This window comes from Aulonocara sp. 'chitande type north' Nkhata Bay, linkage group LG13 (assembly GCF_057382095.1).
Source record: "Aulonocara sp. 'chitande type north' Nkhata Bay isolate Kocher_YH1m ecotype deep benthic linkage group LG13, A_spYH_male_GT1.1, whole genome shotgun sequence".
Classification (NCBI taxonomy): Eukaryota; Metazoa; Chordata; class Actinopteri; order Cichliformes; family Cichlidae; genus Aulonocara; species Aulonocara sp. 'chitande type north' Nkhata Bay.
This window is the reverse complement of record NC_141356.1, coordinates 13,964,761-13,991,667: the sequence shown is the minus strand read 5'-3', so window position 1 is coordinate 13,991,667 and position 26,907 is coordinate 13,964,761. Positions and strand designations below refer to the sequence as shown.

At 40.0% G+C, this 26,907-nt stretch overlaps 1 protein-coding gene across 2 annotated transcripts in view; it reads left to right on the top strand.

Annotated features, from left to right (window-relative positions):
• The window catches only part of atrnl1a (attractin-like 1a), a 329,857-nt gene that overhangs the window by 291,877 nt on the left and 11,073 nt on the right, over positions 1 to 26,907 (top strand). For both annotated transcript variants that reach the window (XM_086258788.1, XM_086258787.1), the window contains one exon: positions 13,906 to 14,020. In XM_086258788.1, coding sequence (XP_086114914.1) covers positions 13,906 to 14,020 — 115 coding nt within the window. The remainder of the gene's footprint in view (positions 1 to 13,905; positions 14,021 to 26,907) is intronic.

Here is a 26,907-nt window from a genome sequence, read left to right as displayed (position 1 = left end):
ACTGAAGTTTGGCCCGTGTATAGCATCCTGCTATGCGATTGTATTTGTCCCTGACCACCAGAATCCCTCACGTTAACTTTTATCAAGTGGAAGAAAAGTTGGTGTTCATCCTCCAGCTTCACTCTGCTAATGTTATGCTAACATAACTGTGTTGCTAGCAATCACATCGCACAACATTATATACCAGGTAGTCCAACTTCAGTAACCCTGCAAATGCCACTGCTGTTTAGTTTTCTGTCTTCATTTATGTTGGAAGTGGTAGCAGAGCTGTACGTTTTAATTAGTTTCAAAAGTCTCTCAGTCAGAACATGGTATGTCATGTTTAGGTGGAATCTAGCGAGCTAACTTCCTGTTAACTTGTAACTCCGTTAAATTTAATAAATTCTGTTTTCATGGATGCCTGGATGTTAAACTTAATTGTTACACCCGATAAAGCAGCAACGATGATTTTATTAAAGATGAAAGAATTTAGACCGTTTTTAACTCTCAATATTTGTTTGACTTTGGGACCTGAAGCTGACTGAGTTTTGGACCCAGATTACTCCGCGAAGCTCCTCACTACGGCAGCCGTAATGCTCTGACAATCCATCAAGCAGTGCGGCTTACCAAAGTTGTACTAAAACATTTTTAACAGATTTCTGCACGTCAAAATCGGTTAGAGGTCAGTAAGCACAACCAGAATTCATACATAAGGCACACTCTCGATTTTTAAAGGATTTTAAGTGTGCCTTATAGTGTGTAAAATACGTTATACAGAAGAAAAGAATACATCGCGATATATATCGTTACCGCAGGTGCTTCAAATTATATCGCGATATGGAGTTTAGGCCATATTGCCCAGCCCTAAGCTCAATGCATGCTCAGCAGAATAGCTGTCAGTAGAAGAATGCAACTGAAAACTGTTTAAAAACAAGCTCCTTCAAGGTAATCACTTACTACTGCTCTTTTTAGAGGGCTCCCCATTTGTTTTTTTTAACAAATGCACAAGTGCATCTGTGATTTCACCACACGTCTTCATTAAACTCCCCCGACCTTTGTGATCACTGGCAAATGAAGCTTAGTCTACTGCTAGCATGAATACACTAGTCCTAAATGGAAGAGTCCACAGTCTCGAAACGTCAAAGTGGATGATGTGAGTGTGAACAAGTCTCTGCTGGCTTTGTGATGGACTGGCAACCTACACATGGTAATCCCTGGCGCTTACCCAACACCCCCTAAAGTTGGGGTAAGTCTGTAAAATAATAAAACTGCCTAAATACCCCAAAAAAAACAAAAAAAATACAACAACAACAACCAAACAAAAAAGGCAAAAGTGGAAAAGACACGATCCGGAAGATAGTATTATACATTTTTATATCATTTCCATTCCAAATATTGTGCTTCAGCCTTCTCAGCCAACATGAGGTGAATTTATCTCAACTGAATCTTTTGTTACTTTTATTACTTAGCAGTGCACAAAAAGCTAAACCCAAGTAGATTTGATAAGGAGTTTAAGATAAAGGAATCCGATTAAGATTCAAAGGCACTTTCACATTTGATAAAAAAATTTGCCAGACACCCCTCTACATATCGGTGCCGCTTTGCACACGTGCAAACACACACACCGCAGTAGCTTTGAACATTTGAGTGTGAGAAGTGTAACAACCAGACAATCAGCGTAGCAAAGATCCTGCTGTGCATTGAGATGGTCCCTGAGGCTCTTGTTGATATGAACAAAGATAAAATCCTTTTCCTGAGATGTACGTGATATCCAAGTTTTAATGCATATATATTTTCCTCACTTGTTAGAAAGCATTTGATTTGGGACATATTTAATAATTTTTAGTCATTCATCTTTAATCTTGTTGGTCTCTTCTGACCAGTAAAGTCACTGGATTGCTGGGATGTTCAGGACTGTTGGACATTATCTGGTATTTGTTCTGCAATGCCTTGATAGTGTCAGTTTCAGAGAGTTTGATGAGATACAGAAAGAGGAAAATGAGATGGGAAATAGAGGGACACAGTGACAGACAAAAGACAGAGAGTGATGGAAGTAATGGGTAAGATGAGCCTGACAGTGAAGATTGGCTATGAGAGGACGGTGGAACCAAGGAAATGATGTGAAGCAGAGGAAATGAGGGAATTTGGAGAGGGGAGACCTTGGGAAGTTCACATGCAGGTCATCTCACTGTTAATATGCATATTTCTGCATCTGTTTGTCCCCTGAACTATAGCCACTTTATTAAATTATACTCTGAAAATTGGGATTTAAGTTATCACCTTGCTGCAAGTCTCAGCTAATCCTGAGGCCCGACGTTCACTCTTCAAACATCTGTTATTTTAAGAAATGTCAAACGTAGACCCTTCAGGTCAGGTATTTTCCTGCTGAATATTGAATGCACATTTTTACTGACCTTATAGTGTAGACACTGTGTCAAAGCACAAAAGAAAACAAGCGATTTTAGAATCGTTTAAATATACCTGACACAAGTCCTCACAACTTTGCTGAACTCTAAGGTTCTACCGGTCTTTGAGAACGATGCTGTCTGTGATCAGTTTTCTAATTTTGTTTCTGTGCTGGTTGGCTTGCTGGCTAGGTCACTGTTGTGCTACAGAGCAGAACCTCAACTACTGCCACTAGCTACAGTCCATGATGTTAAAATTTACTGACTTATTGTGTAGTGGATTCAGCCTACTACTCAGATGTGAGATGAAATCCTGTAGGAGAGGAAAAATATTCCAGACTTAGGTTGTCCTTTGTTTGCTCAAACAAGAGATAAATTAAAAAAACAAAAAACAAAAAAGTTTTGTACTACACAGTAAATAAAAGTGCATAATACAAATTCTAAAATATAAAAATTATTATTGCTACAATGAGAACGACTTGATCCCTCCATTTTTGTCAAAACCTATAGGTAACTTGACAAAACCATCTCCTGTAGCTATTTCTCACAAGTTTGCCACCTTAACCTGAGTGCAAAGAGCCACAGCAGAACCCAGTCACCTGGGAAGAAAAACAGGAGTGCTACTGAATGGTGGTAATGGTGTGGGATATTGGTGTGTTGATATTAAATACTTCCATTATTCCAGATGTTGCCTGTGTTCATCCCACAGTTGTTCTTTGTCCACCAGCTGCAGTAAAATTAGACACCTCTAGTTTGCCTTTAAAGGGCAAAAAAGGGAGTAAGTCCTCCGTTTGTCAGCAGGGGACTGGCAGGTCATGTTGGACCTGGTTTTGACTGTTAGTATGTTAATGACTGTTAATAACTCCTTCCTTTGGCTTTTAGTCACTGATTAAGTTAAAGCACTAAAAACTGCTGCTATCCACAAATGTGCCTCCCCAGTGTGGATAAATGTGACACCAGTGGTGTCTTTTACAGCATCCATATGTGACAAGTTGGGTGTGAAAGACCTGTCTTGCTAGAATCTGTGTCACACACAGATGTGTTATTTTTAAGAGCAGAAGCGAGCAACTGACTCCCAAGGAATCACAGCATGTGCAAAATGTTAAAAAAAAAAAAAAAAGCAGAATGCTGATTGGTGGATCATTTCAATCATTTATTTAATTGAAAACACAGAAAACGCACTGCAACCTGAGATAGAATTATATATTAATACTGTATGTACTACATTTGGCCAGCTTTCTGTCAGTGGCTAAAACAACAGTCTGTGGCTGCTTCTCTTCACCTCAGAGTAGATTGCATTTTCATGCCATGCTTGCTGTCCACTGGTTACTTACATGCTTATTTGGATGTCTGGATTAGGAATTTGCAATTTACCACATCTGTGGTTTCACTCTGCTATACCCGGGGTTGAGCACATTCTCAGAGTAAAAATGACAAAATGCAGTTATTCAGAGGAAGATAATCTTTGGCTCTATTTCCTCTGGCCACAGACAAAATATCTATCAACGTCGTAACACACTAACCCACACCTACAAGCACTGCTCAATTGACAATTGTTCAGTCAGGGAACAAAATGGGGGTGGGGGTATTGGACTTTTGCAAAAACTGTTTATTTGAAACAAGTACAAGAGACAAGAAGCAGGGAGATTTGAATGAGGACCAAACCGGAGAGCTGAGAAAGGATGCTGTGAAGGGAGGAGATAAAAGCAGGAAAGAGGCGAGACTGACACCTTTTTGAATGACCTCACTTTTCCTGAAACATCTTAAAATTTTCCTCTTTTACTCTGCTCTTATATTTGGTAAATGCAGAAGGAAAGAACCTGAAAGAGACAGAAGGAATGGACTTAAAAGAAAGTGCAGCGTAAAGTGACCTTGTCTGTTTCTTTTTCTTTTCAGTTTATAGGGTGGAAGGGGAAAAAAAAGTTAAAGGCAGTTTTCCAGCCAGAACCAGTTTCGTGATCTGATGTAACCAGCATTTTCTTTTTTTTCTGTACAGGGGGGAAAAAACACACACAAAAAAAACATTGACTAAATCATGAAATAAAAATTACAGGAACACAAAAAAATATTCACACTTTACTTACGCACACAGATAACGCAGATAAACACACTGTGTACCATTTGCTGCAATTATGGTGCTACTGCTCTGCAGTGACGTTAGCTGGGGTCATCAGCGCTACAACACTGCATGGCCAAATCTGACTCCATCTGTTCTCACAGGAAGGTGTGATTAGAAAGCAACAATGTATGGCACTGAATATTAGATTCATTTACAAAAATGTTTCCTTTAGAGGTTTTTCTTTTAATTACCAAGACAAAATATTCCTCATCCTGTTAATTTGGAGAAAGGAAAGTTAGAGTTTGTGTTTACTGTAGGACTGTAGGACAAAATGCTTTTGTCACACAGTTCTGCTGATCCACTCAAACTATTGTAAAATGTTAACAGAAAAGAAATTAACATGCTGTGAATTGATTTTATTTGCACAGTTTAGCATATTGTTCACGCATGCCACGTTACCAAGCTTAGCGCACATCCTTTGGATTTCGATGCCAAATTGGTAAATTGCATGTAGAAAATATGCTAATTAAGCTCCTCCTATGACCCTGAATTGATTACGCAGTTGTGAAACTGCATAGATGGAGCTGGTTAAACTGCCTTAGCGTCTCTGCCACCAACCGTTTACCAAAAAAGTCCATATAAATCCATACTTTATGGATTCGCTCGTGTGAGAACGTTAAAAATACGAGTTTGAGATCTACATTACGGACTGGTCACTAACTATTTAGAGGGGTTTTTTTGCTTTCCTTTTTTCATCCTGTTTATTGGTTCAATTGAATCGAATTTTATTTATAAAGCACCACATCACAACACTCGTCTCGAGGCACTTTAAATTTTAAGGTAAAGACCCAGTAATACAATAATACAGAGAAAGCCCCAACAGTCAGACGACCCCCATGAGCGAGCACTTGGCAACAGTTGGAAAAAAAAATCTTTTAACAGAAGAAACCTCCAGCAGACCCAGGCTCAGGGAGCAGCCATCTGCTGTGACCAGTAGGGGGTGAGGGGAGGGAGAATGCAAATGCAGAGTGGTGGATAAACACATAGAAAGTGGAAAAAAAGATCAAGAAGAAGAAACTCTCGGGAACCTAGGCCTATTGCAACGTAACTAAGGGAAGCTTCAGGGTCACATCCTCCAGCCCTGACTATAAGCTTTATCAAAAAATCATCTTAAAAGTAGAGAGTTCCATAGGAGAGTACCTATGGAACTGGTAAAAGCCATTCAGTGGGTGACAAAGTAAAAAAACAAAATTAGTATAGTTGTCTGTAAGGTGAATGAAAATCTGATATGAGACAGTTCTGCCTGTCAAACATGAGTAGAAGTAAGCAAGTGAACAGTGTGTGCAGATAGCTTTATAAGATTGTGCTAAAGACAGCACAAAATCTTTATCCTTTATTGCTGAAAATCATTTTGTGTCTGTAAAATTACATTGTATTAATAATATGCATGGAACAAATGAATAAATACATCAAGACAGCTTTGGCATTCCCAAAGATGGGGCCAAAGCTCCAAGAGCTGCATGCTTAAAAACAACAATCTTTCTGGATTATTTCCAGTAATTCTTTATAGAATGAGGGAGCGAAATAGCTCAGTATTGCCAAGTAGCCAATTTCAACATTGCACACAGTCAGCAAAAGCTGTTGTCTGGGCTTCAGTGACATTTAATATTTAAAATATAAATAAAATGAGAGTAAGAGACACTGAGAGTGTGTTGTCTCTCTCTCTCTGTCAGGTCAGAACCTTCATCTCTACTCGGTCACTATCAGCTGAGAAAGCTTTTATACTACACACACAGCTCAGCACGAATTTGCTCTACACTTAAATTGCTACCTGGACACCACCCACCTGACTCTCCTTTCTAACCTTACTAATTTCTGTACTCAGCCCTTTTTTTTCTTTGGTTCATGTTTACCCCCCTCTTCCCCCAGCACAGTCACCCCCCTCCCCTCCCCACTCCTCGCTCCCTCTTACTTACCTTGATTACTTTGGGAAAGGAGCCAGAGAAAGTTCCTACAGTTGTCACACTGGTTATGCTATGTCATTTACTATCTCACACACACACGCTAGCATGAAGTCAATATACCATAGAAAGACGCACGCACTGTACGCTGTGCACACACACACTACTATTAGATTTGTCATTTTGCAGAACTGATAAGACTGCTATTAGACAGAAAAATAAAATAGTCCAGCTTGTTATGTTTTTTAAGCTGAACTGCTAATTGCACTGCTCACACAAAAATCAATGTAAACAGTGTGTGCGTGTGTGTGTTTGCAGATATTGGTCAGTAGGTGCATTGCTGTAACTGTTTACTAGTAGACAAGCTTTTCATACTATATCATGGTTCCTCTATTCAGGTTCACTACTCAAGGCACTATAGGACAGTCTACATTTGTGCAAAAGGCAATGGTGTTTTGTTAGAGATGTGTTAAGATCTCTTTATTAAGTTTAAAGATGAGTCTCTTTTATTCACAAGTAAAAGGTACTCACTCAGTAAATACCTTAAAGATGTCTCAAGTGTGATCTATTGGTTAATCTTTGAATCACCTTATGTTGCCCTTCCTGGTCGTGGCAGGGAGTGGTGTGGTCATAAACTCTGCAACTGTATGTTAAAACAAAGAGCAGCAAATGTATGCCTGACTGCAGAATGTATTCTGCCTTCTTAGACAGTGAAACAAACTCACAATAAATAGCAAGTTGTTTTAAAGTGCAGTTTGACACATGTTAATACATTTATGAAAACCCCATGTCTTCCACAGGACTCTGTGCAGTGTGCAGTCCTGTAAAAAAAAAAAAAAAAAAAAAAAAAACTAAGTACATGCTTAATTCAATTCAATTCTTTTTTATTTATACAGCGCCAAATTACAACAACAGTCACCTCAAGGCGCTTTACCTACAGAGAAAAACCCAACAATCATATGACCCCCCTATGAGCAATCTCTTTCATGACAGTGGGAAGGAAAAAAAACCCTTTAACAGGAAGAAACCTCCGGCAGAACCAGGCTCTATCACTACTCCTCCACTACTGCTTCCATTGCTCATCATATCTGATCATCAGCAGAAGGTTTTAGCAGTTTGCTGGTCTGGAGCATTCAGGTTTGCGTTAACACAATGCCACAATCCTTCCAATAGTGGATGCTGGAGCAGCTTCTCCCCATGGTCAGACCCCCAGAACTACACCTCAGACTATAAAGGCCTCAATTAGCATGTTCAATGTGAAAGTTCATCACAGAACAGTTAGAAAGACTGAACAAGCCATACTTGTTCAGAAGGCTTTCCAGGTAAAAAAAGAACACAGTAACACAAACTACTATGCTAACAAGTTTTCTGCAACAAGGAGATTCATTTACTAAGATTTGCATAGAAATGTTCTTACCCTGAGCGAAAAACAAGTGCGTATCCAAAATTACCATTCATAAAACATATGCACCAACCTATTTTGTTCTGTGTTGGTGAATGGACATCAATCTAAGCCAACAAGCTTCTGCAAACTAAATGCAGACAATCTGCATACTATCCCACCTCCAGTTTCTCTGTAATGAGACCCGTTTACCTGCAGGTAAAACGGAGACAGCGGTGACAGTGATGTAAGAGAGAAGACTGCACCTCAAAGGCAAGAAAAGTGGGAAAAAGCCAGACTCAAGAAACTGTAAAATAGTGCATGTGAGGATGCCACAGCTTTCTAAAGTGTTTCCACCACAGTGATGAAATAACAGGATGCTGAATATCATTTCCCGTGAGATGCTCACTGTGGCTAAAGTAAAAAGTAAAAAAAGTTTGGACATCAAAGCTGATATAGAAAAATGAAATTGTTCAGAAATTGTTGTTCGAGAATATAGAAGTAATTTTTAATAAAAGATTCTAATTCAATTCAATTCAATTTTATTTATATAGCACCAAATCACAACAGCAGTTGCCTTAAGGTGCTTTATATTGTACAGTAGATCGTACAATAATAGATACAGAGAAAGACCCAACAATCATATGACCCCCTATGAGCAAGCACTTTGGTGACAGTGGGAAGGAAAAACTCCCTTTTAACAGGAAGAAAACTCCGGCAGAACCAGGCTCAGGGAGGGGCGGGGCCATCTGCTGCAACCGATTGGGGTGAGAGAAGGAAGACAGGATAAAGGCATGCTGTGGAAGAGAGACAGAGGTTAATAACAGATATGATTCGATGCAGAGAGGTCTGTTAACACATAGTGAGTGAGAAAGGTGACTGGAAAGGAAAAACTCAATGCATCATGGGAATCCCCGGCAGCCTACGTCTATTGCAGCATAACTAAGGGAGGATTCAGGGTCACCTGGTCCAGCCCTAACTATATGCTTTAGCAAAGAGGAAAGTTTTAAGCCTAATCTTAAAAGTAGAGATAGTGTCTGTCTCCCGAATCCAAACTGGAAGCTGGTTCCACAGAAGAGGGGCCTGAAAACTGAAGGCTCTGCCTCCCATTCTACTTTTAAATACTCTAGGAACAACAAGTAGGCCTGCAGTGCGAATCAAGTGTGAGGCCATCTGTCCAACAGCAAACGTATTGCCCAAAATGGGACACAACGGGACGATGAGTCCAAGAACTGCAGCCAAAGAAAAAAATCAAGGTGTTACAACAACCAGTCAAAGTCTAGACCTCAACCCCACTGCCACTGCTCTGGCATGGCCACCAAATTTATTTTTAACACTTTAATTTCTGGCCAAGTCAACAAACACACTGATGTTTTCACCGTGTTTTCTTCATCAGAACATGCCAGAAAATGGCAGTCATATCACTTACAGATGACAATCTACAGTAAAAGTTTTCGTGTTTTCTATTTTGGCCTGTTTATGACACTTTAGTGCATATTGAGTGAAGTTCCCAAAGGATTTTAAGCCATAGTTAAAGTAGAAAATACCACATTTTCTTAAGCAAAACTTGTTTCTTACCTCTTATATTTTATACTAGGTGCTCCTAACACATGCACTTGTGACCTTTATGTGACTCTGCAGATATTTTTACTGTTTCCTTACGTTTGAATTTTAATGACCCCATGCAATAGTAACGAGTAATTTCCTGGGGGAAATAGTGTCTCGTAAACAAGATGTAATGCGAACATGATTGCGAGTGTGTGTTCTCATTCCTTGTGGGTTGCAGTCTATGCATCTCAGATTAAAGAAACTAGTGGGCCATAACTATACAAACACACACACACACACAGTCAGAAGGGCTGCTGTTGCTTTGGAAACGATGCATTCAGGTAAAAGTATAAACCACAATGAAGGAAATAAATAAAAGTGAGCAGTTTGATATATGTTGATGAGTGAAGTATGCAAGTGTAATTTTCAGGTCTAACAAGCACCTGTTGTTCATTTGATGCCATTCCTTTCTTTCCCATATTATCTTCCTCAACCTCTCACTTAACAATCCTCAGCAGAACAATGACTCATTTGTTTGTCTGTGTATTATCTCAATCAGGACAAAGAGTGTTTGCTAATAAGAAGTGGTAGTTACAAACTCAGTTAAGTGTGTGCATGTGTCTTTCTAGTTAGCAGAGTATTCATCATTTCCTGACACTCTGGAAACACTAAACAAATAGAGGAGCTTCCAGCTTCTAATTACGCTGTACACTCCAGCACTTAAACCTATTAGCACTGCAGGGGAGTTTGTGTGTGTGTGCGTGTGTGTGTCCTGTACCAAGCTGGTCCAAGTGCTCTGTTAATTTGATCACTTTTTTGATAAAAGCCCACTGTGCTGCCCACTACTTATATTTACAGTGTTTAACATACAAACATTGTACTCAGTGTTGGAGAGTTGAAATCAGTCTCATTGAATTTTAAGTTATTAGAATCTAAGGTCACCCGTAGTAATCCCATAGTTGGAGAGCTACCTTTATTTACTTTTGTACGCACAGATGGTGTTTTCTCACAGCGGCCTGTTATGAATTTATTCAGTTTGACAGAGTTGTGCTTTGAGCTGCCCATGTTAACCACAGTATTATACCAATGTGCAATTGTGCATTCAGCATTTGTGTGTTTAATATTTAATGTTCTACCATGTGTTTGATTTTTCTAAAAAAAAAAAAAAAAAAAGTCATGTCACTCTGCAAAATTTCACTGTGCTATAACCAAGCTATGCAAAACACTCACCAGAGCCAACGCAAAGTGCAGACATTGGAAAGAAAAGTTTGCAGACATCTCTAAGCAGTCCTGTGAAAAACTAAATACATCCTATGATTTGTAGAACCAATTTTAGCAACACAAATGTGAAGAGTCATTTTCTGTATGACTTGATCAACCCCTCAAATGAAAAATAAACAACATACCATAAACATAGGTGTTCACAGCCTGTGCTCAGTACTTTGTTGAAGCACCTTTGGCAGCGATTACACTCTCAAAACCTGTGGTTGTGATGCCACATGCTTGACACACCTATTTCTAGCCCATTTCTCCCATTTGTCTTTGCAGTACTGCTCCAGCTTCATCAGGTTCGATGGGGAGCGTCCGTGCACAGCCAATTTCAGATATTTCCAGAGATGTTCAAATGAGTTCAGGTTTTTTACCTTCAAGTCTGTGACAATCACACAATGATATTGAAGCCACTCCTTTGTTATCTTGGCTATGTGCTTAAGGTGGTTGTCCTGTTGGAAGATTAACTTTAACCCCAGTCTGAGTTCCAGAGCACTCTGGAGTCGGATGTCTCTGTACATTGAAGCATTCATCTTTAGTCTCCCAGTTTTTGCTGATGATAAACCTCCCCACAGTATGATGCTGCCACCACTATGCTTCATTTAGGAACGGTATTGGCCAGGTGATGAGTGCTGCCAATTTCCTCTAGACATGATGCTTGGCATTTAGGCCAAAGAGTTCTACCCTTAAACTGGGGGATTTTGTTTCTCATAATTTGAGTGTCCTTCAAGGCACCTTTTGGAAAACTCCAGGCAGACTGTCACGTGCCTTTTACAGAGGAGTAGCTTCCGTGAGGCTTTATCATACAGGCCTGATTGGTGGAGTGCTGCAGAAATGGTTGTTCTCCAGGAAGGTTCTCCTCTCTCCGCTGAACAACGCTTGAGTGACCGTCCTTTTCACTTGCCAACTAAGAACCATTTAACCTGATTGCTTAGACTGGCTTTGGAGCCAGCTCTAGGAAAAGTCTTGGTGGTTTCAAACGCCTTCCATTTGTGGATGATGGAGGCCATTGTGTTCACTGAGACCTTCAATGCTACAGATTGTTTCTGTACCTCGATGCAATCCTGTCTTGGTCTTTTTCTTGGACTCCATGGCTTCATTTGTGCTCTGACATACACTGTCAACTATGGGACCTTATAAAGACAGGCACACCATCCAAATTATGTCCAATATACTGAAGTGGACTACAAGTTGTAGAAACATCTAATATCTGATCAGTAGAAGCAGGATGATACTGAGCTTGATTTGCAATTTTCAACTGATCTTCATGTCAAAGACTGTGAATAGTCATGTACAGGTTTTATTTGTTTTTCATTGTAAATACATTTGCAAAGAAATCAAGCAAGTTTTTTCAGTATGGGTCATTGTATGTAGAATTTTGAGGTAAAAAAAACTTTGAATACTAAGTTTCAGTGTGTTTTAAAAAATTGATGTGCATATTTCCCATTTTCCAAGCAAAGTCTGAAGTAATGAGATACTCAATACTTTTGCATAGCACTGTATGTTAAATGGCCTGCATTTGTATAGCGCTTTACTTAGTCCCATTCACACACACATTCACACACTGGTGATGGCAAGAAGAGATGGGCAGTAACGCGTTACTGTAATCTGATTACTTTTTCAAGTAACAAGTAAAGTAAGGGATTACTATTGCAAAAACTGTAATTAGATTACCGTTACTTTCCCGTAGGAACACTGCGTTACTACGTTACTAAAACCGTGATTTTTTTGCGAGAATGTCTCACGACAGTGATGTAAGCGAGTGCGCCGTTAGTGACAGCAGCTGTGTGCAGATCAACAATGGATCACATATCGATTGTGGGAGAGAATATGAGCGTGCAGCGTTTAAAGCGTGGAATTACTGACCTTACTTTGAGTTTGATTCCATAAAAAGTGACAAAAACATTAGCGTCCATCGTGCGTGGGAAGAAAACTTCTTTTTACAGCGAAAAAAAACCCCTAAACTTCCGGGAAATTCACAGAGAAATTCGCGGATTCTTCAACTGACCGCAGCACACCTGCACCAGGGTAAACCTCCGCTTACCCTGCTCCTGCTTTACAGGTGAAAATAGAGCAACAGGACCGCTGAGTCCAGTAATTAGTTACTGATTACTTTTTTCAAGTAACTTGACCAACACTGATGGCAAGCTACATTGTAGCCACAGCTGCCCTGGGGCGCACTGACAGAAGCGCCCCAGGGCAGCGTTGTATACCATAGATATACATACATATATTGTCTTCATTTGTTTTATCAAACTGCTACTGTATTTCACTTTCTTTAAAAGTAACAACACAGAATAGTGTATATTAAAACACAAAAACTAGACTGCATTTGCAGATTCTCTGAATGTTCTTGTCTCCTGATTTCCACACGGAAAAGAGGATGGATCAGAAAAAGCAGAGAGAAAGGGTAAACAAGGCAATAAATTGAAAGAAAAAGTTGTAATAAGAAAATTATGTATTTATGCATACAATATGTGAGCATGCCACTTTCCCACAGACTGCAGTACTAAACAGAGTCCATCCCTGTGACCTCTGTGGTACAGTGCAGCAGGCGGGTCAAACCAGATCAATATATCAGTGACTCTTATCCTTGTTGTGTATTCAGATGAAAGGAAACACAACTCTATTAGACATTTAGGTATTACACAGACAGTAAGGAAAACTACATGTAGTGAGTCCTAGTAGGACTGCACAGGGATGATGTGGTGTCCTTATATTTTTTAAAACTTCATAGCTTTCATTTTTTACCATATTTAAATGTGGTTAAATAAGGTAAAGGTTTGTGTTCAGGAATTTAAAATCAATTGCAACACCTGTTTGAATGCAGAACTAACTGATGATTACGGATTGCTTGCTTGATGGATGGATCAATGGAAACAGAGGAAACAAAGTTGTTTTTTATATATAAATCTGTGTCTGTGTTTGGGGCTTGTAGAAAAACACAAGGCATTAGCAGAAGGGGCGGTGCAGCTGATATTTTAACGCCTGTTTCTGTGCACTCACCTGGAGAGCCTGATAAGATGGTCTCCATCTAAATCAGCTGCACAGCAGGTGCAGCTCCACAGGCTGCCAGTCAGCCTGCTTCCCCCAGCTGGGAGCTTTGCTCATGGGGATGTTGGCAGCAGGGATCTGGGCACCACAGCTTGAGTTGAGGATGTCTGCTACATCCTTCAAATTGACTGGCTTGCTGTTCTGTTAACCTATAGGAGTACTGTGTACATACAAATCACACCACTGCCTACTTGTTGCATACTTAATGTGTTGATCCTTTTTGTCCCTGTCTGTGTGTTCTGTTTGTAGGCAGTGCCGAAGCCCATAGCCATGGAGCCATGCTGGGGAAGCAGAGCAGGTGTTCTCACAGTGCTACTGTACCTGCCCAGAATCCCATCTGGAATACCTCCACCTGGACAGTCTGGTAAGATCCTTAGACAGTAATAGACAATATGCAGTACAGTATGTTTTATGTTCAAAAGATTGAGAAATTCTAAGAATGATGGGCGGTATTTGCAATGTTATTTAAGGACCTGAACCTTCTGCATACATCACTGCAAATTTCTAGTAAACTTCTGCAGTGTTGTGCATGGATTTATTTTTTATTTCTTTGTTTAGGGAGGGGAGTGGAGTAGTAATTTCCATCTAATTCTAATTTGTTGTTTGTTTTTTTCCTTCCAATATATTGTCCATTAAAGTTTTACACAGTTTCTCTATAAGAAAAACAAAAAACTGCTGCCTTGGCCATATTTTGTGCTGGCAAATTTTAGAAGGCAGGTTGTACATAAAGAACAGCTGCAGTAGTTGCAACTATCAACACAGTATTTATGTCCACACATCCATCTCCAACGACCTAAGTTGCTTTTTCGTGATCAAATATAACAAATACAAAGCCCCACACTGGTTATTTCTCTGCTTTCATTTGATTCTCACCGCTGTAAACTAACAGCTGTTTCTGAAACCTGAATTCCTTTGTTACTGCCACAGAAAGCATTCACACCATTATGTGATCTTTTACAAGGTGAGCTGAACGATGTTTCAAAAAGATCCAGATGCAGCAAGCTGTGCTTCATATGTGCCTCGCAGCAGCTCCCCATCAGCTTTTTTGTAGAACAGGCTGTGGCATTATAATCAAAAGCAGAATAAACACTAAAATGTGATGGCATCAATGGCATCATCAAAAAGATGTCTTGATGTTTCTTGGTTGCCACCATTAGAACAGACTGCTGCCATGAGCAGAGCAGAAGGGTAGCTTAGTAGTTTGTTTCTAAGTCATTTAATAGCCCAAAGGTTAAATCTTCAATCCCTGATCTTACGCTCAATCATGGCAGAGCAAAAACGTGTTCTACTTACACTGAGTTTAATGTTGAAACTGTAAACCTAGAGGTAGGGCTCACAGTATCCTGTGTGCAGAGTCTGTGCAGGTTATGCTCTGCATCAATCTGTGGCAATTAAGGGAGAAACAGCGCCGTTTCATTATTCCTCATCCAATAGTGTTTAGTTCAGCACATGTAAATCGGGATTCGAAGTGTACCCACTGACGTTAGTAAAATACAAATCTGGGATTTAATTAATTTTTTCTTAAGTTGTTCTTTTGTTAATATTTGGAGCAACACAAGAAAATCTTAAGCAGGTTTTAAGAATCCCATCTATAGCTTCAAGACTTCTAAAGAGATCTAAAACCCTCAAGTGTCCTAGACTTAAGTTTTCCCATTATGATGGCAACACAAATAAGGTTTAGTCAGGAAAAGATCAAAGCAATGGCAGATAAAAAATGAGACCAAGTAAAAATGTATCTTATAGGGTTGAACAACAAAATAAAAAGTGCATTCAAATCATGATTCTGATAGCAAAAGATCCGAGACAAGACGGGCTTAAAAAAAAAAAAGCAGCTCCTTTGTTGTCCAGTATCCAGGAATCCTGCGGTCCAACCAAATTTAAATGTGTTGACTTTACCTAATTTCATGTTGAGTTGATATTTCTAGCAACTGTTTATCACATAACCAGCAATACGCTTGTTCATTTCCTCTTGGAGTCCCAGCTTTAGCCAACACAGTTCCTTTCCCCTTCCTATGGAGCTGCAGATGTTTAGATTGCAGATGTTTCTTGTCTTTCATGTATCTCTTTGTATCTGATGCACACACATTAGAGATATAGTGTTTGATCTACTAGAAAAATGTTCAAAATGTATGTTTTTTTCTTTAAATCAAGATATTAAAATGTCCTTAATTTTAGTATGTGAAGAATAATGAATTATTCAGAAAGACTCTTGACATATGGCATGTTAAAGTTGGTCTGATGTGGTTAGACCTGCCTGGTTTTCCTCCAACACTTACCGTTGGATCAATTGTTCCCCTCAATGAGACATCCTGACTTTCCGCTGTCTGAGCTCATGTTGCACTATAGACGGGTGACATGCGATATCCCCAGGTCGCTCCAGTCGACCACCAAACAGCTGTGGAAATCAGTGTAAAGACAGCAGTGCTTTCTTTGAGACCTGACCAAAGCTTGCAGGGATGTGCACTGTCAGCATGAGGTCAATCTTCTCTCTCTCCAGCTCATCTTCCACCTCAGTCAACCTTTCATACTTTTCTCGCTCAGGCATATATATTTAATCTCCCCTTGTATTTTCCTTTCCCCCTACAGCCTTTTGGTTGAAGTAGACTGTATGTAACTGAAGCTGGTGTGGGAGGCTTTTGCTCCTCCAGGCAGGAAGTGTTGCCTTCAATGCGATGAGTACCTTGATGACGAAAACAAACAGAGCAGACAGAAAATTGACCACTTTGCAAGAAAGCATTTTCTCAAGGTTGAAAGATCCTGCAAAACATAGCAACAGTCACTGGAGTCTAACACAGGGGAAGGAATAAAGCATTAAAGACCCAGAAGTAATTATGCTAACTATAGAGAAAACTAGAGACACTAAAGGTAACACAAGTGTTTCATGAAAAAATGAGGACCAGAAAGTAGCCAAGAAATGTTAAATTTCTCCTTTGTGTGTCATTAGGCCATCCATCAATTTCCTGCCATTAATCTTAGCCAACCAGTCCATAAATAACAACAACAATAATAATAATTTGCCCCACCAGCAGATAGAGCAAACTGGCTGATATCCAGAAATCCTACCGCTGGCTGGACAAAGCAGGACCAAAACAGCTTGTCCCTGTGCTGCCATGATTAGTGCCTCTGTGCTAATCATGGCACTACAAGATCCATAGAGGTTGGGGTCTACTTCCCCAGACAAGACCCCAGGTGCAGGCTGTGTTAAGATGCCTCTGTGACAATCCAGCACATGTGGCTGTAGCTCAGGCGGTAGAGCAGGTCATCTACTGATCCTGGTTCAATTCCTGGCTTCCCAAATATCCTTGGGTAAGATATTAACCAGATGCATCCATCGGAGTATGAATGTGTGTGAATGCTACTTAGAAAAGCACTTAGAACAATGTGCTTGTGTGAATGGGTGAATGCACAAGTTGTGTAAAGCGCTTTGAGTGCTCAGAAGAGTAGAAAAGCGTTGTATAAGAACCAGTCCATTTACCATAACAGCAGGGTGTAAGATGCTAGCAGACAAGGGCATACATGGAACGCCATAACCAAGCTTAGTATACAGAAACATCTGTGCTGAGTATGCCCTGATGATACTTCCAGATACAGATGGACAAACCAGTGATGGCTAACCAACTGGGCATAGTGGTGGTGGACAAGCAGAGGAAGACACCTGTAGCGATACCGAATGACAGCAACATCAGGAAGAAGCAACATGAGAAGCTGGAGAAGTACGAAGGGCTCAAAGAAGAACTCAAGAAGATTTGGAGGGTGAAGGTAACAGTGGTCCCAGTGGTAATAGGAGCACTCGGTGCAGTGACCCCAAAGCTAGGCAAGTGGCTCCAGCAGATCCCGGGAACAACAGATCTCTTTCCAGAAGAGCGCAGTCCTAGGAACAGCAAAGATACAAGCTTCCAGGCCTCTGGTAGACGACCCAATCTTGAAAGAATAAAGACGGCTCACAAGGACAAGAGGGGATTTTTTTTAAAATGCACACACACAGAATCCCTATTATAGGAATGTATTCACTGTTGACAAATTTGATTTTAAAAAAAGCCAGTTAACTGCTGAACCACACATGCAATGTGTTATAATGAAAGGCAAGGCAAGGCAAGTTTATTTGTATAGCACAATTCAACAACAAGGTGATTCAAAGTGCTTTACAGAGACATTAGAAACAAGAACAAATAAAAAGCATGATTTAAAATTGAATAAAACAAGCAAATAAACTAACTAACTAATTAACAAACAAACAAACAACAGTATATAAAATCAAAACAGATAAAATCAGAACAGTAGATAAAATCAGTAGTTAAATGTAAGTTTTGAAATTTAAGCTTAAAGTGTGGATTTGGTGCTTTATTCAAATGCAGCTGAGAACAGGTGAGTCTTCAACCTGGATTTAAATAAACTGAGTGTTTCAGCTGATCTGAGGCTTTCTGGGAGTTTGTTCCAGATATAAGGAGCATAAAAGCTGAATGCAGCTTCTCCGTGTCTGGTTCTGACTCTGGGAACTGATAAAAGACCGGATCCAGATGACCTGAGGGATCTGGATGGTTCATACTGGGTCAGGAGGTCATTGATGTATTTTGGTCCTAAACCATTCAGAGCTTTATAGACCAGCATCAGAACTTTAAAGTCTATCCTCTGACGGACAGGCAGCCAGTGTAAGGACCTCAGAGCTGGACTGATGTGGTCCACTTTTTTGGTCTTAGTGAGGACTCGAGCAGCAGAGTTCTGAATGAGCTGTAGTTGTCTGACTGATTTTTTAGGTAGACCTGTAAAGATGCTGTTACAGTAATCAAGCCTACTAAAGATGAATGCATGGACTAGTTTTTCCAGGTCCTGTTGAGACATCAGATCTTTTATCCTTGATATATTCTTGAGGTGATAGTAAGCTGACTTTGTTATTGTCTTAATGTGTTTTTCTAAGTTTAGGTCTGCATCCATCACTACACCCAAATTTCTCGCCTGGTTTGTGGTTTTTAGATGTATAGATTGAAGTTCTCTGGTGACCTGTAATCGTTTTTCTTTGGCACCAAAGACTATTACCTCAGTTTTGTTTTTGTTTAGCTGGAGAAAATTGTGGCACAACCAGTCATTGATTTCCTCAATGCATTTACCAAGAGCCTGTACAGGGCCTCGGTCTCCTGGTGACATTGTGATATATATTTGTGTGTCATCTGCATAGCTGTGATAGTTTATTTTGTTGTTGTTTATAATCTGTGCCAGTGGGAGCATGTAGATGTTAAACAGAAGGGGTCCCAAGATGGAACCTTGGGGAACTCCACATGTGATACTTGTCTGCTCAGATGTGAAGTTACCTATTGATACAAAGTATTTCCTGTTTTCTACGTATGTTTTGAACCAGTTTAGTACAGTTCCTGAAAGACCTGTCCAGTTCTCCAGTCGTTTGAGTAATATGTTGTGGTCAACTGTATCAAATGCTGCACTGAGATCCAGTAAAACTAGGACTGACATTTTTCCACTGTCTGTATTCAGACATATGTCATTAAACACTTTGGTCAGAGCGGTTTCAGTGCTGTGGTTCTGTCTAAAACCTGACTGGAAGGCATCGTAGCAATTATTCTGTTTTAAGAAGTAACTGAGCTGTTGAGAAACTGCTTTTTCAATGATCTTACTTAAAAACGGGAGATTTGAGATCGGCCTGTAGTTGTTCATTTGTGTCTTGTCAAGATTGTCCTTTTTCAGTATAGGTTTGATTACAGCAGTTTTTAGTGATTCTGGAAACACACCTGATAATAAAGAAAAGTTGACGATCTGTAACAGGTCTGACTCTAAAGTCTTTGAGACCTTTTTGAAAAAACTTGTTGGCAGGACATCTAAACAGCAGGAGGAGGAGTTCAGTTGACCTAAGATGTCCTCCAGGTCTTTGCTGTTAATAGGTTGAAACTGTTTCATGGTGTTTAAACAGTTTTTTGGTGGACACAGTACATATCCTGGATCTGCTGTTGATGTACCAATTGCTTGTCTAATCTTTTGGATTTTTTCAGTGAAGAATTTGGCAAAGTCATTGCAGGCCATGGTCGAATGAAGTTCAGCTGCCACTGACACAGGAGGGTTTGTTAGCCTGTCAACTGTAGAAAATAAGACCCGAGCATTATGGCTGTTTTTAGTGATGATGTCAGAGAAGTAGGACCTCCTTGCATTCCTCAGTTGTAAATTATAATTGTGAAGTTTCTCTTTATAGATGTCATAATGAACCTGGAGGTTTGTTTTTCTCCATCTGCGCTCAGCTTTCCTACACTCTCTTTTTTCTTTTTTCACCAGTGTGGAGTTTCTCCATGGAGACTTTTTCCTTCCAGAGATAACCTTCACCTTAATGGGAGCAATAGTGTCCATTACATTTAACATGTTAGCATTGAAGCTATTGACGAGCTCATTGACTGACCCTCTGGGCAGGTCAGGTGTTAATGGGAAGACCTGGTTAAAAATTGCACTACTGTGTTCAGTTATACACCGTTTTGTGATCACTGTTGTTGATATATTTGTGTGGGCTGAGATTTTACTTTCAAAGAAAACACAGTAATGATCAGACAGGCCCACATCAGACACAGTAACCTTTGAAATGCTCAGGCTACAATTGGCATGATGTTTTTTGTTCACTACCTTAATCTACCTGATGTTTTGGACATTAGCTCATCACAGAAGGTTTAGACTCATTTTCAGAAAATTAAGGGCAATACGAGGCTCATTGTTCCAGTCAGGCTGCTCTCTGGAGAATGTTTAGGCCTTTCTCATCACAGTGGAACAGCAGTTATTGTTACCAGTGTTTGAAGTCTGACATTGTTACTGTTGCTCTGATTACCACATAAGCACACACAGACAATCACAGTATTCAGAAATACAAACGAAATGTAGAACATCAACACAACTTTTAGAACGCCACATGAAAGTGCTTCAGTAACAACAAATTTCCCGCCTACTATACACTCATGCTCCTCTCCTACCAACCTTATGCTCCCTAGAGAGGCTCTTGTGTAGGGTCAGACAGCAGTCCCCCATTGATGTTAGCATGTATGAAGGTGAAATCACTGCAGGCTTGCTCCACCCACCCTCTGTGAAAGACACTTCAAGAGGAATCTATGATGAGCGTGCCCATTTTAGCTCGCTTTCCTTCGCATCATCTTTGTTTTCTTCTTGTCCTGCGTTGCTCTGCTCCCTCGAGGTGTTACCATTAACTGACCCTTTACATGTAAGAGGGGGAAAGAACAACTGGAAACAAAATGAAGCCCCATGTTTACAGCTCACAGTTTCTCAGCTTCCTGTAAAAAAAAAAAAAAAAAGAAAAAAAGAATAAATCCTGCTTACTCTTTCCTTATTCTGTAATGTTCCATTACTGTTCTTCGAAGGCGGGGGATAGAAAATGTCCTCCACACAGGTTCTTTCAGACTGCAGGAACTTATCCATAATTCTAGTAACTGTACAAGATAGTACCTGGTATTTTTGCCTGTGTGTACACTGCTGGACCTGGGAACCATTCTACTTTTTGGTGCTACGTTTTTGTAGTCTTACTCATCTTGCTTAATATAACGTAGGTGCACTATAACTGGTGTAGATAAATGTATGCTAATTGGTCATTAAATGGACAAAAAGGCGTAACGCTAACAAAAACAAGAGCTCTTAACATCAACCTTTAAAACAACACAACTAAATAACCTGAAATCTATTAAAAAAGCCAGAGGAAATTATAGTTTTGACAGGTAAGAGCAAAATAGAGAACACGTCACAAAAAGCACAGAAAGAAAAGGAAGAGGCTGAAAAAAAATGAAAAGACCACAACAAGGCGACACTGCATTACCAACCACTACCCAGCAACTAGTACTTCACTTCAGAGTTCCTGTTAGTGCAAATGTCAAGAGAAAAATGCCTTCGATCAACATGATTTCCATGTAGTGGAAGGTATGTAGTTACTGTCCAGCATCCACTTAGTCTTACATAATCAGCACAAAAAACACTGATCAAAAAGCACCTACTGAGAAGAGCTACATCACCTTCCAATTCAACTAAAGATATTCTGTAAATCACCAAAAGACGTCATTCCAAGCTGATGTGTGGATTTTTTAGTAATCGTCTCACTTTTCATTATCCAGACTCCAGCAGAGAAGACATTTAATTGCAATCAGTCCCTAAGTTGAAAAACGTCATTTACTGTACCTGCAGCACATCTGGTGCATACTGCAGCAACTACGCGACAAATGGCACATTTTAAGCATTAAGCCATTACGCTGTTCTAAGAGGTTTCTTTATTTCAGCCGAATTTGATTTGGTTTTCACCCTCTTTCAAAGCAAGCGATAAATGGAGCACAGATAAACTGGCATATTGTTCAAGCATTAGCCAGGGTTCTGCTAAACTTATGATAAAGAGAGCGTACGCCTAAAGGCAAAGCTCCTGCTTTCCTGGTGAGTCTAGTGTCCAAGTCTAATCAGTGAAAAATGAGACTGCAAATCCAAGCAGTTACTCTTTCTGCTTGGAGAGGTAATTTGGGAATCTGATGAGTTTTAGAGTGTGACATGTTGCACTGCATGAGCTGCAGAGCAGTTCTACTTTCCTGCACCGCTACAGTGTAACTGCACTCTCCATGTATCACAGGATGGTGTGAGTTTTTATCATGCTGCATGAGCTAACCTCTGCATGTGAAACATCCTTTCTGGATAGCAGAAGAGGCCTCCAAAAGCTCCCGTGTGAAGCTCTTGTTTCTTCATTTTGATCCAGCTAGACAGAAATACAGTGACATTGCAAATAACACAAAGATCACTGTGTAAAACCAAATCCATTTCTCTAATAATAGATTCACTTTCTGGTCCAATAATTCAATCAGAAATCCTGAAAAGTCAAGTAAATAGCAGGCAACCAACACATAGTGCCTGCCTCTAAGAGCTCAGCGCGACAGCTTGACTGTTTGACTGATTCAAAGTCACAGTGGCCTGACATGATGGACAGAGCAGGAGAAAAAGGCTGACAGGATGGGTGACATAGGGGAGAATGGAAAAAAATAACAAGAGATCGTATTTTTGGCTCCAGCCACCACTTCTCCGTCTCTGCATCCCAATTCAATTGAACTTTCTCATGTCAGTTTTACCCGTTTCTGCTCCATCTGCTGCAGCTGGTGTCTCCCCCCCCCCCTCCCACTTTTTTATTATTTGATACATAAAGCGGCTCTATCAATGATATTAGTGGATTTAGCAGAGTGCAACTATTCTCAGTTCAACGCAGCAGAGTTCAGGATGGAGAAAGACAGACTGTAGGCTACATTTTCTTCTCAGGCGCTCTCCTGAGCTTAGATAGTGGGTCAATAGAAACAGAGGCACAGCACTATTCACAGCCGCCTTTTCCTGCACTAATCTGCCTATTCAGCAGCACAGTTAGGCCCTTGAATATATGAGAAAAGGGGAAAAAAGAGAGAAATACAGGTACTGTAAGATGTTAAGTCTTTCAAGAGTAAAAATAGAAAAAGCAATGTGACAGACAAAGAGAGAAAGGAAGACTTCAAAGACAGTTTTGATAAGAAGCAGAACCAAGTTTCTAAAATGAATTATTCAATTCAATTCAATTCAATTTTATTTATATAGCGCCAAATCACAACAAAAGTCGCCTCAAGGCGCTTCATAGATACAGAGAAAAACCCAACAATCATATGACCCCCTATGAGCAAGCACTTTGGCGACAGTGGGAAGGAAAAACTCCCTTTTAACAGGAAGAAACCTCCGGCAGAACCAGGCTCAGGGAGGGGCGGCCATCTGCTGCGACCGGTTGGGGTGAGAGAAGGAAGACAGGATAAAGACATGCTGTGGAAGAGAGACAGAGGTTAATAACAGATATGATTCAATGCAGAGAGGTCTATTAATACATAGTGAGTGAGAAAGGTGACTGGAAAGGAAAAACTCAATGCATCATGGGAATCCCCCGGCAGCCTACATCTATTGCAGCATAACAAAGGGAGGATTCAGGGTCACCTGGTCCAGCCCTAACTATATGCTTTAGAAAAAAGGAACGTTTTAAGCCTAATCTTAAAAGTAGAGATAGTGTCTGTCTCCCGAATCCAAACTGGAAGCTGGTTCCACAGAAGAGGGGCCTGAAAACTGAAGGCTCTCCCTCCCATTCTACTTTTAAATACTCTAGGAACAACAAGTAGGCCTGCAGAGCGAGAGCGGAGCGCTCTAATAGGGTGATATGGTACTACAAGGTCATTAAGATAAGATGGGGCCTGATTATTTAAGACCTTGTATGTGAGGAGCAGGATTTTGAATTCAATTCTGGATTTAACAGGAAGCCAATGAAGGGAAGCCAAAACAGGAGAAATATGCTCTCTCTTTCTAGTCCCTGTCAGGACTCTTGCTGCAGCATTTTGGATTAGCTGAAGGCTTTTCAGTGAGTTTTTTGGACATCCTGATAATAATGAATTACAGTAGTCCAGCCTGGAAGTAATAAATGCATGAACTAGTTTTTCAGCGTCACTCTGAGACAGGATATTTCTAATTTTAGAGATGTTGCGCAAATGGAAGAAAGCAGTCTTACATATTTGTTTAATATGTGCATTGAAGGACATGTCCTGGTCAAAAATGACTCCAAGGTTCCTCACCGCGTTACTGGAGGCCAAGGTAATGCCATCCAGAGTAAGAATCTGATTAGATACCATATTTCTAAGATTTTCAGGGCCGAGTACAATAACCTCAGTTTTATCTGAATTAAGAAGCAGAAAGTTAGCGGCCATCCAGGTCTTTATGTCTTTAAGACATTCCTGCAGTTTAACTAATTGGTGTGTGTTATCTGGCTTCATGGACAGATAGAGCTGGGTGTCATCTGCATAGCAGTGAAAATGTATGCTATGTCTTCTAATGATACTGCCTAAGGGAAGCATGTATAATGTAAACAGAATTGGTCCTAGCACTGAACCCTGTGGAACTCCATAATTAACCTCAGTGTGTGAAGAGGACTCTCCATTTACATGCACGAATTGGAGTCTATTAGATAGATATGATACAAACCACTGCAGCGCAGTACTTGTAATACCTACAGCATGTTCTAATCGCTCTAATAGGATATTATGATCAACAGTATCGAACGCTGCACTGAGGTCTAGCAGGACAAGCACAGAGATGAGTCCACTGTCAGAGGCCATAAGAAGATCATTTGTAACCTTCACTAAAGCTGTTTCTGTGCTGTGCTGAGCTCTGAAACCTGACTGAAACTCTTCAAATAAACCATTCCTCTGCAGATGATCTGTTAGCTGTTTGACAACTACTCTTTCAAGGATTTTTGATATGAAAGGAAGGTTGGAGATTGGCCTATAATTAGCTAAGACTGCTGGGTCTAGAGATGGCTTTTTGAGTAAAGGTTTAACTACAGCCAGCTTGAAGGCCTGTGGTACATAGCCGATTATTAGAGATAGGTTGATCATATTTAAGATCGAAGAATTAATTAATGGCAGGACTTCTTTGAGCAGTTTTGTAGGAATGGGGTCTAAAAGACACGTTGAGGGTTTGGAGGAAGTAATTATTGAAGTTAACTCAGAAAGATCAATTGGAGAAAAAGAGTCTAACTTAATATCAATGGTACTAAGAGTAGCTGTAGATAATATTACATCTGTGGGATGATTATTGGTAATTTTTTCTCTAATGATAAAAATTTTATTTGTGAAGAAGTTCATGAAGTCATTACTAGTTAACGTTAAAGGGATGGTTGGCTCAAAAGAGCTCTGACTTTTTGTCAGCCTGGCTACAGTGCTGAAGAGAAACCTGGGGTTGTTCTTATTTTCTTCAATCAGTGATGAATAGTAAGATGTTCTGGCTTTGCGGAGGGCTTTCTTATAAAGCAGCAAACTATTTCTCCAGGCTAAATGATGATCCTCTAGATTTGTGACACGCCATTTCCTCTCCAGATTACGAGTCATCTGCTTTAGGGTACGTGTTTCAGAATTATACCACGGAGTCAGGTACTTCTGATTTGAGGCCTTAGTTTTCACAGGAGCTACAGTATCCAGAGTCGTACGTAGTGAGGAGGTGAAATTATTAACAAGATAATCGACCTCTGTTGGGGTAGCGTTCAGATAGCTGCTTTGCTCTGTGTTGGTACAGGGCATTGGAGATGATAACAGTGGGTGGATTATATTCTTAAACTTAGTTACAGTGCTTTCAGAAAGACATCTACTTTGATAAAGTCTACTCTTCACCGCTGTGTAATCAATTATTGTAAAAGTAAATGTTATCAGGAAATGATCAGACAGGAGAGGGTTTTCAGGAAACACTGTTAAATGTTCAGGTTCGATGCCATATGTTAAAACAAGATCTAGAGTGTGATTAAAGTGGTGGGTGGGTTCTTTTACATTTTGAGAGAAACCAATTGAGTCTAATAACAGATTAAATGCCATGTTGAGGCTGTCATTTTTAGCATCTACATGGATGTTAAAATCACCCACAATAATTATTTTATCTGAGCTCAGAACTAAATTAGATATAAAGTCTGAGAAATCAGACAGAAACTCTGTGTAAGGCCCAGGTGGACGATAGATGATAACAAGTAAGACTGGTTTCTGAGTTTCACAGCTGGGGTGGACAATGTTAAGCATCAGGCTTTCAAATGAATTAAAAGTCTGTCTTGGTCTTTCATTAATTAATAGGCTGGTGTGAAAAATTGCTGCCACACCGCCCCCTCGGCCTGTGCTTCGAGATTTCTGGTAGTTAGAATGGCTCGGGGGTGTTGATTCATTTAAACTAACATAATCATCCTGCTGCAACCAGGTTTCTGTAAGGCAGAGTAAATCAATTTGTTGATCAATTATTAAGTCATGTACTAACAGAGACTTGGAGGAGAGAGACCTAATATTTAATAATCCACATTTCACTGTTTTACTCTTTGGTTCAGATGTGGATACTGTATTGTTCTTTCTTTGTGATTGTTTATGTTTAAGTTGTTTGTTGCTGGTTTTTAGTTTGTTTTTTGTCTTTTTGGAAGCTGACACAGTCTCTATGGAGATGGGTTTTTGGGGGGGTAGCAGGAGGAGAGAAGCTGCAGAGAAGCGTGTAAGACTGCAAATTATGTGTGAAAACAAGTAGAAGATTGGCGATACATCAGTGGTTACAGAATTGTTAAGAACGGAGCCCAAGGTAACACCTCTTTGTTAACAAAAACAGATTTGCACAGTAAGACAAATGTTGTAGGCATCCATCCATCCATACTTGTTCCATCCATCCATCATCATCTTCTTACCCAAAATCAGGTCATGGTTGCAGAAGTCTAAGAAGATA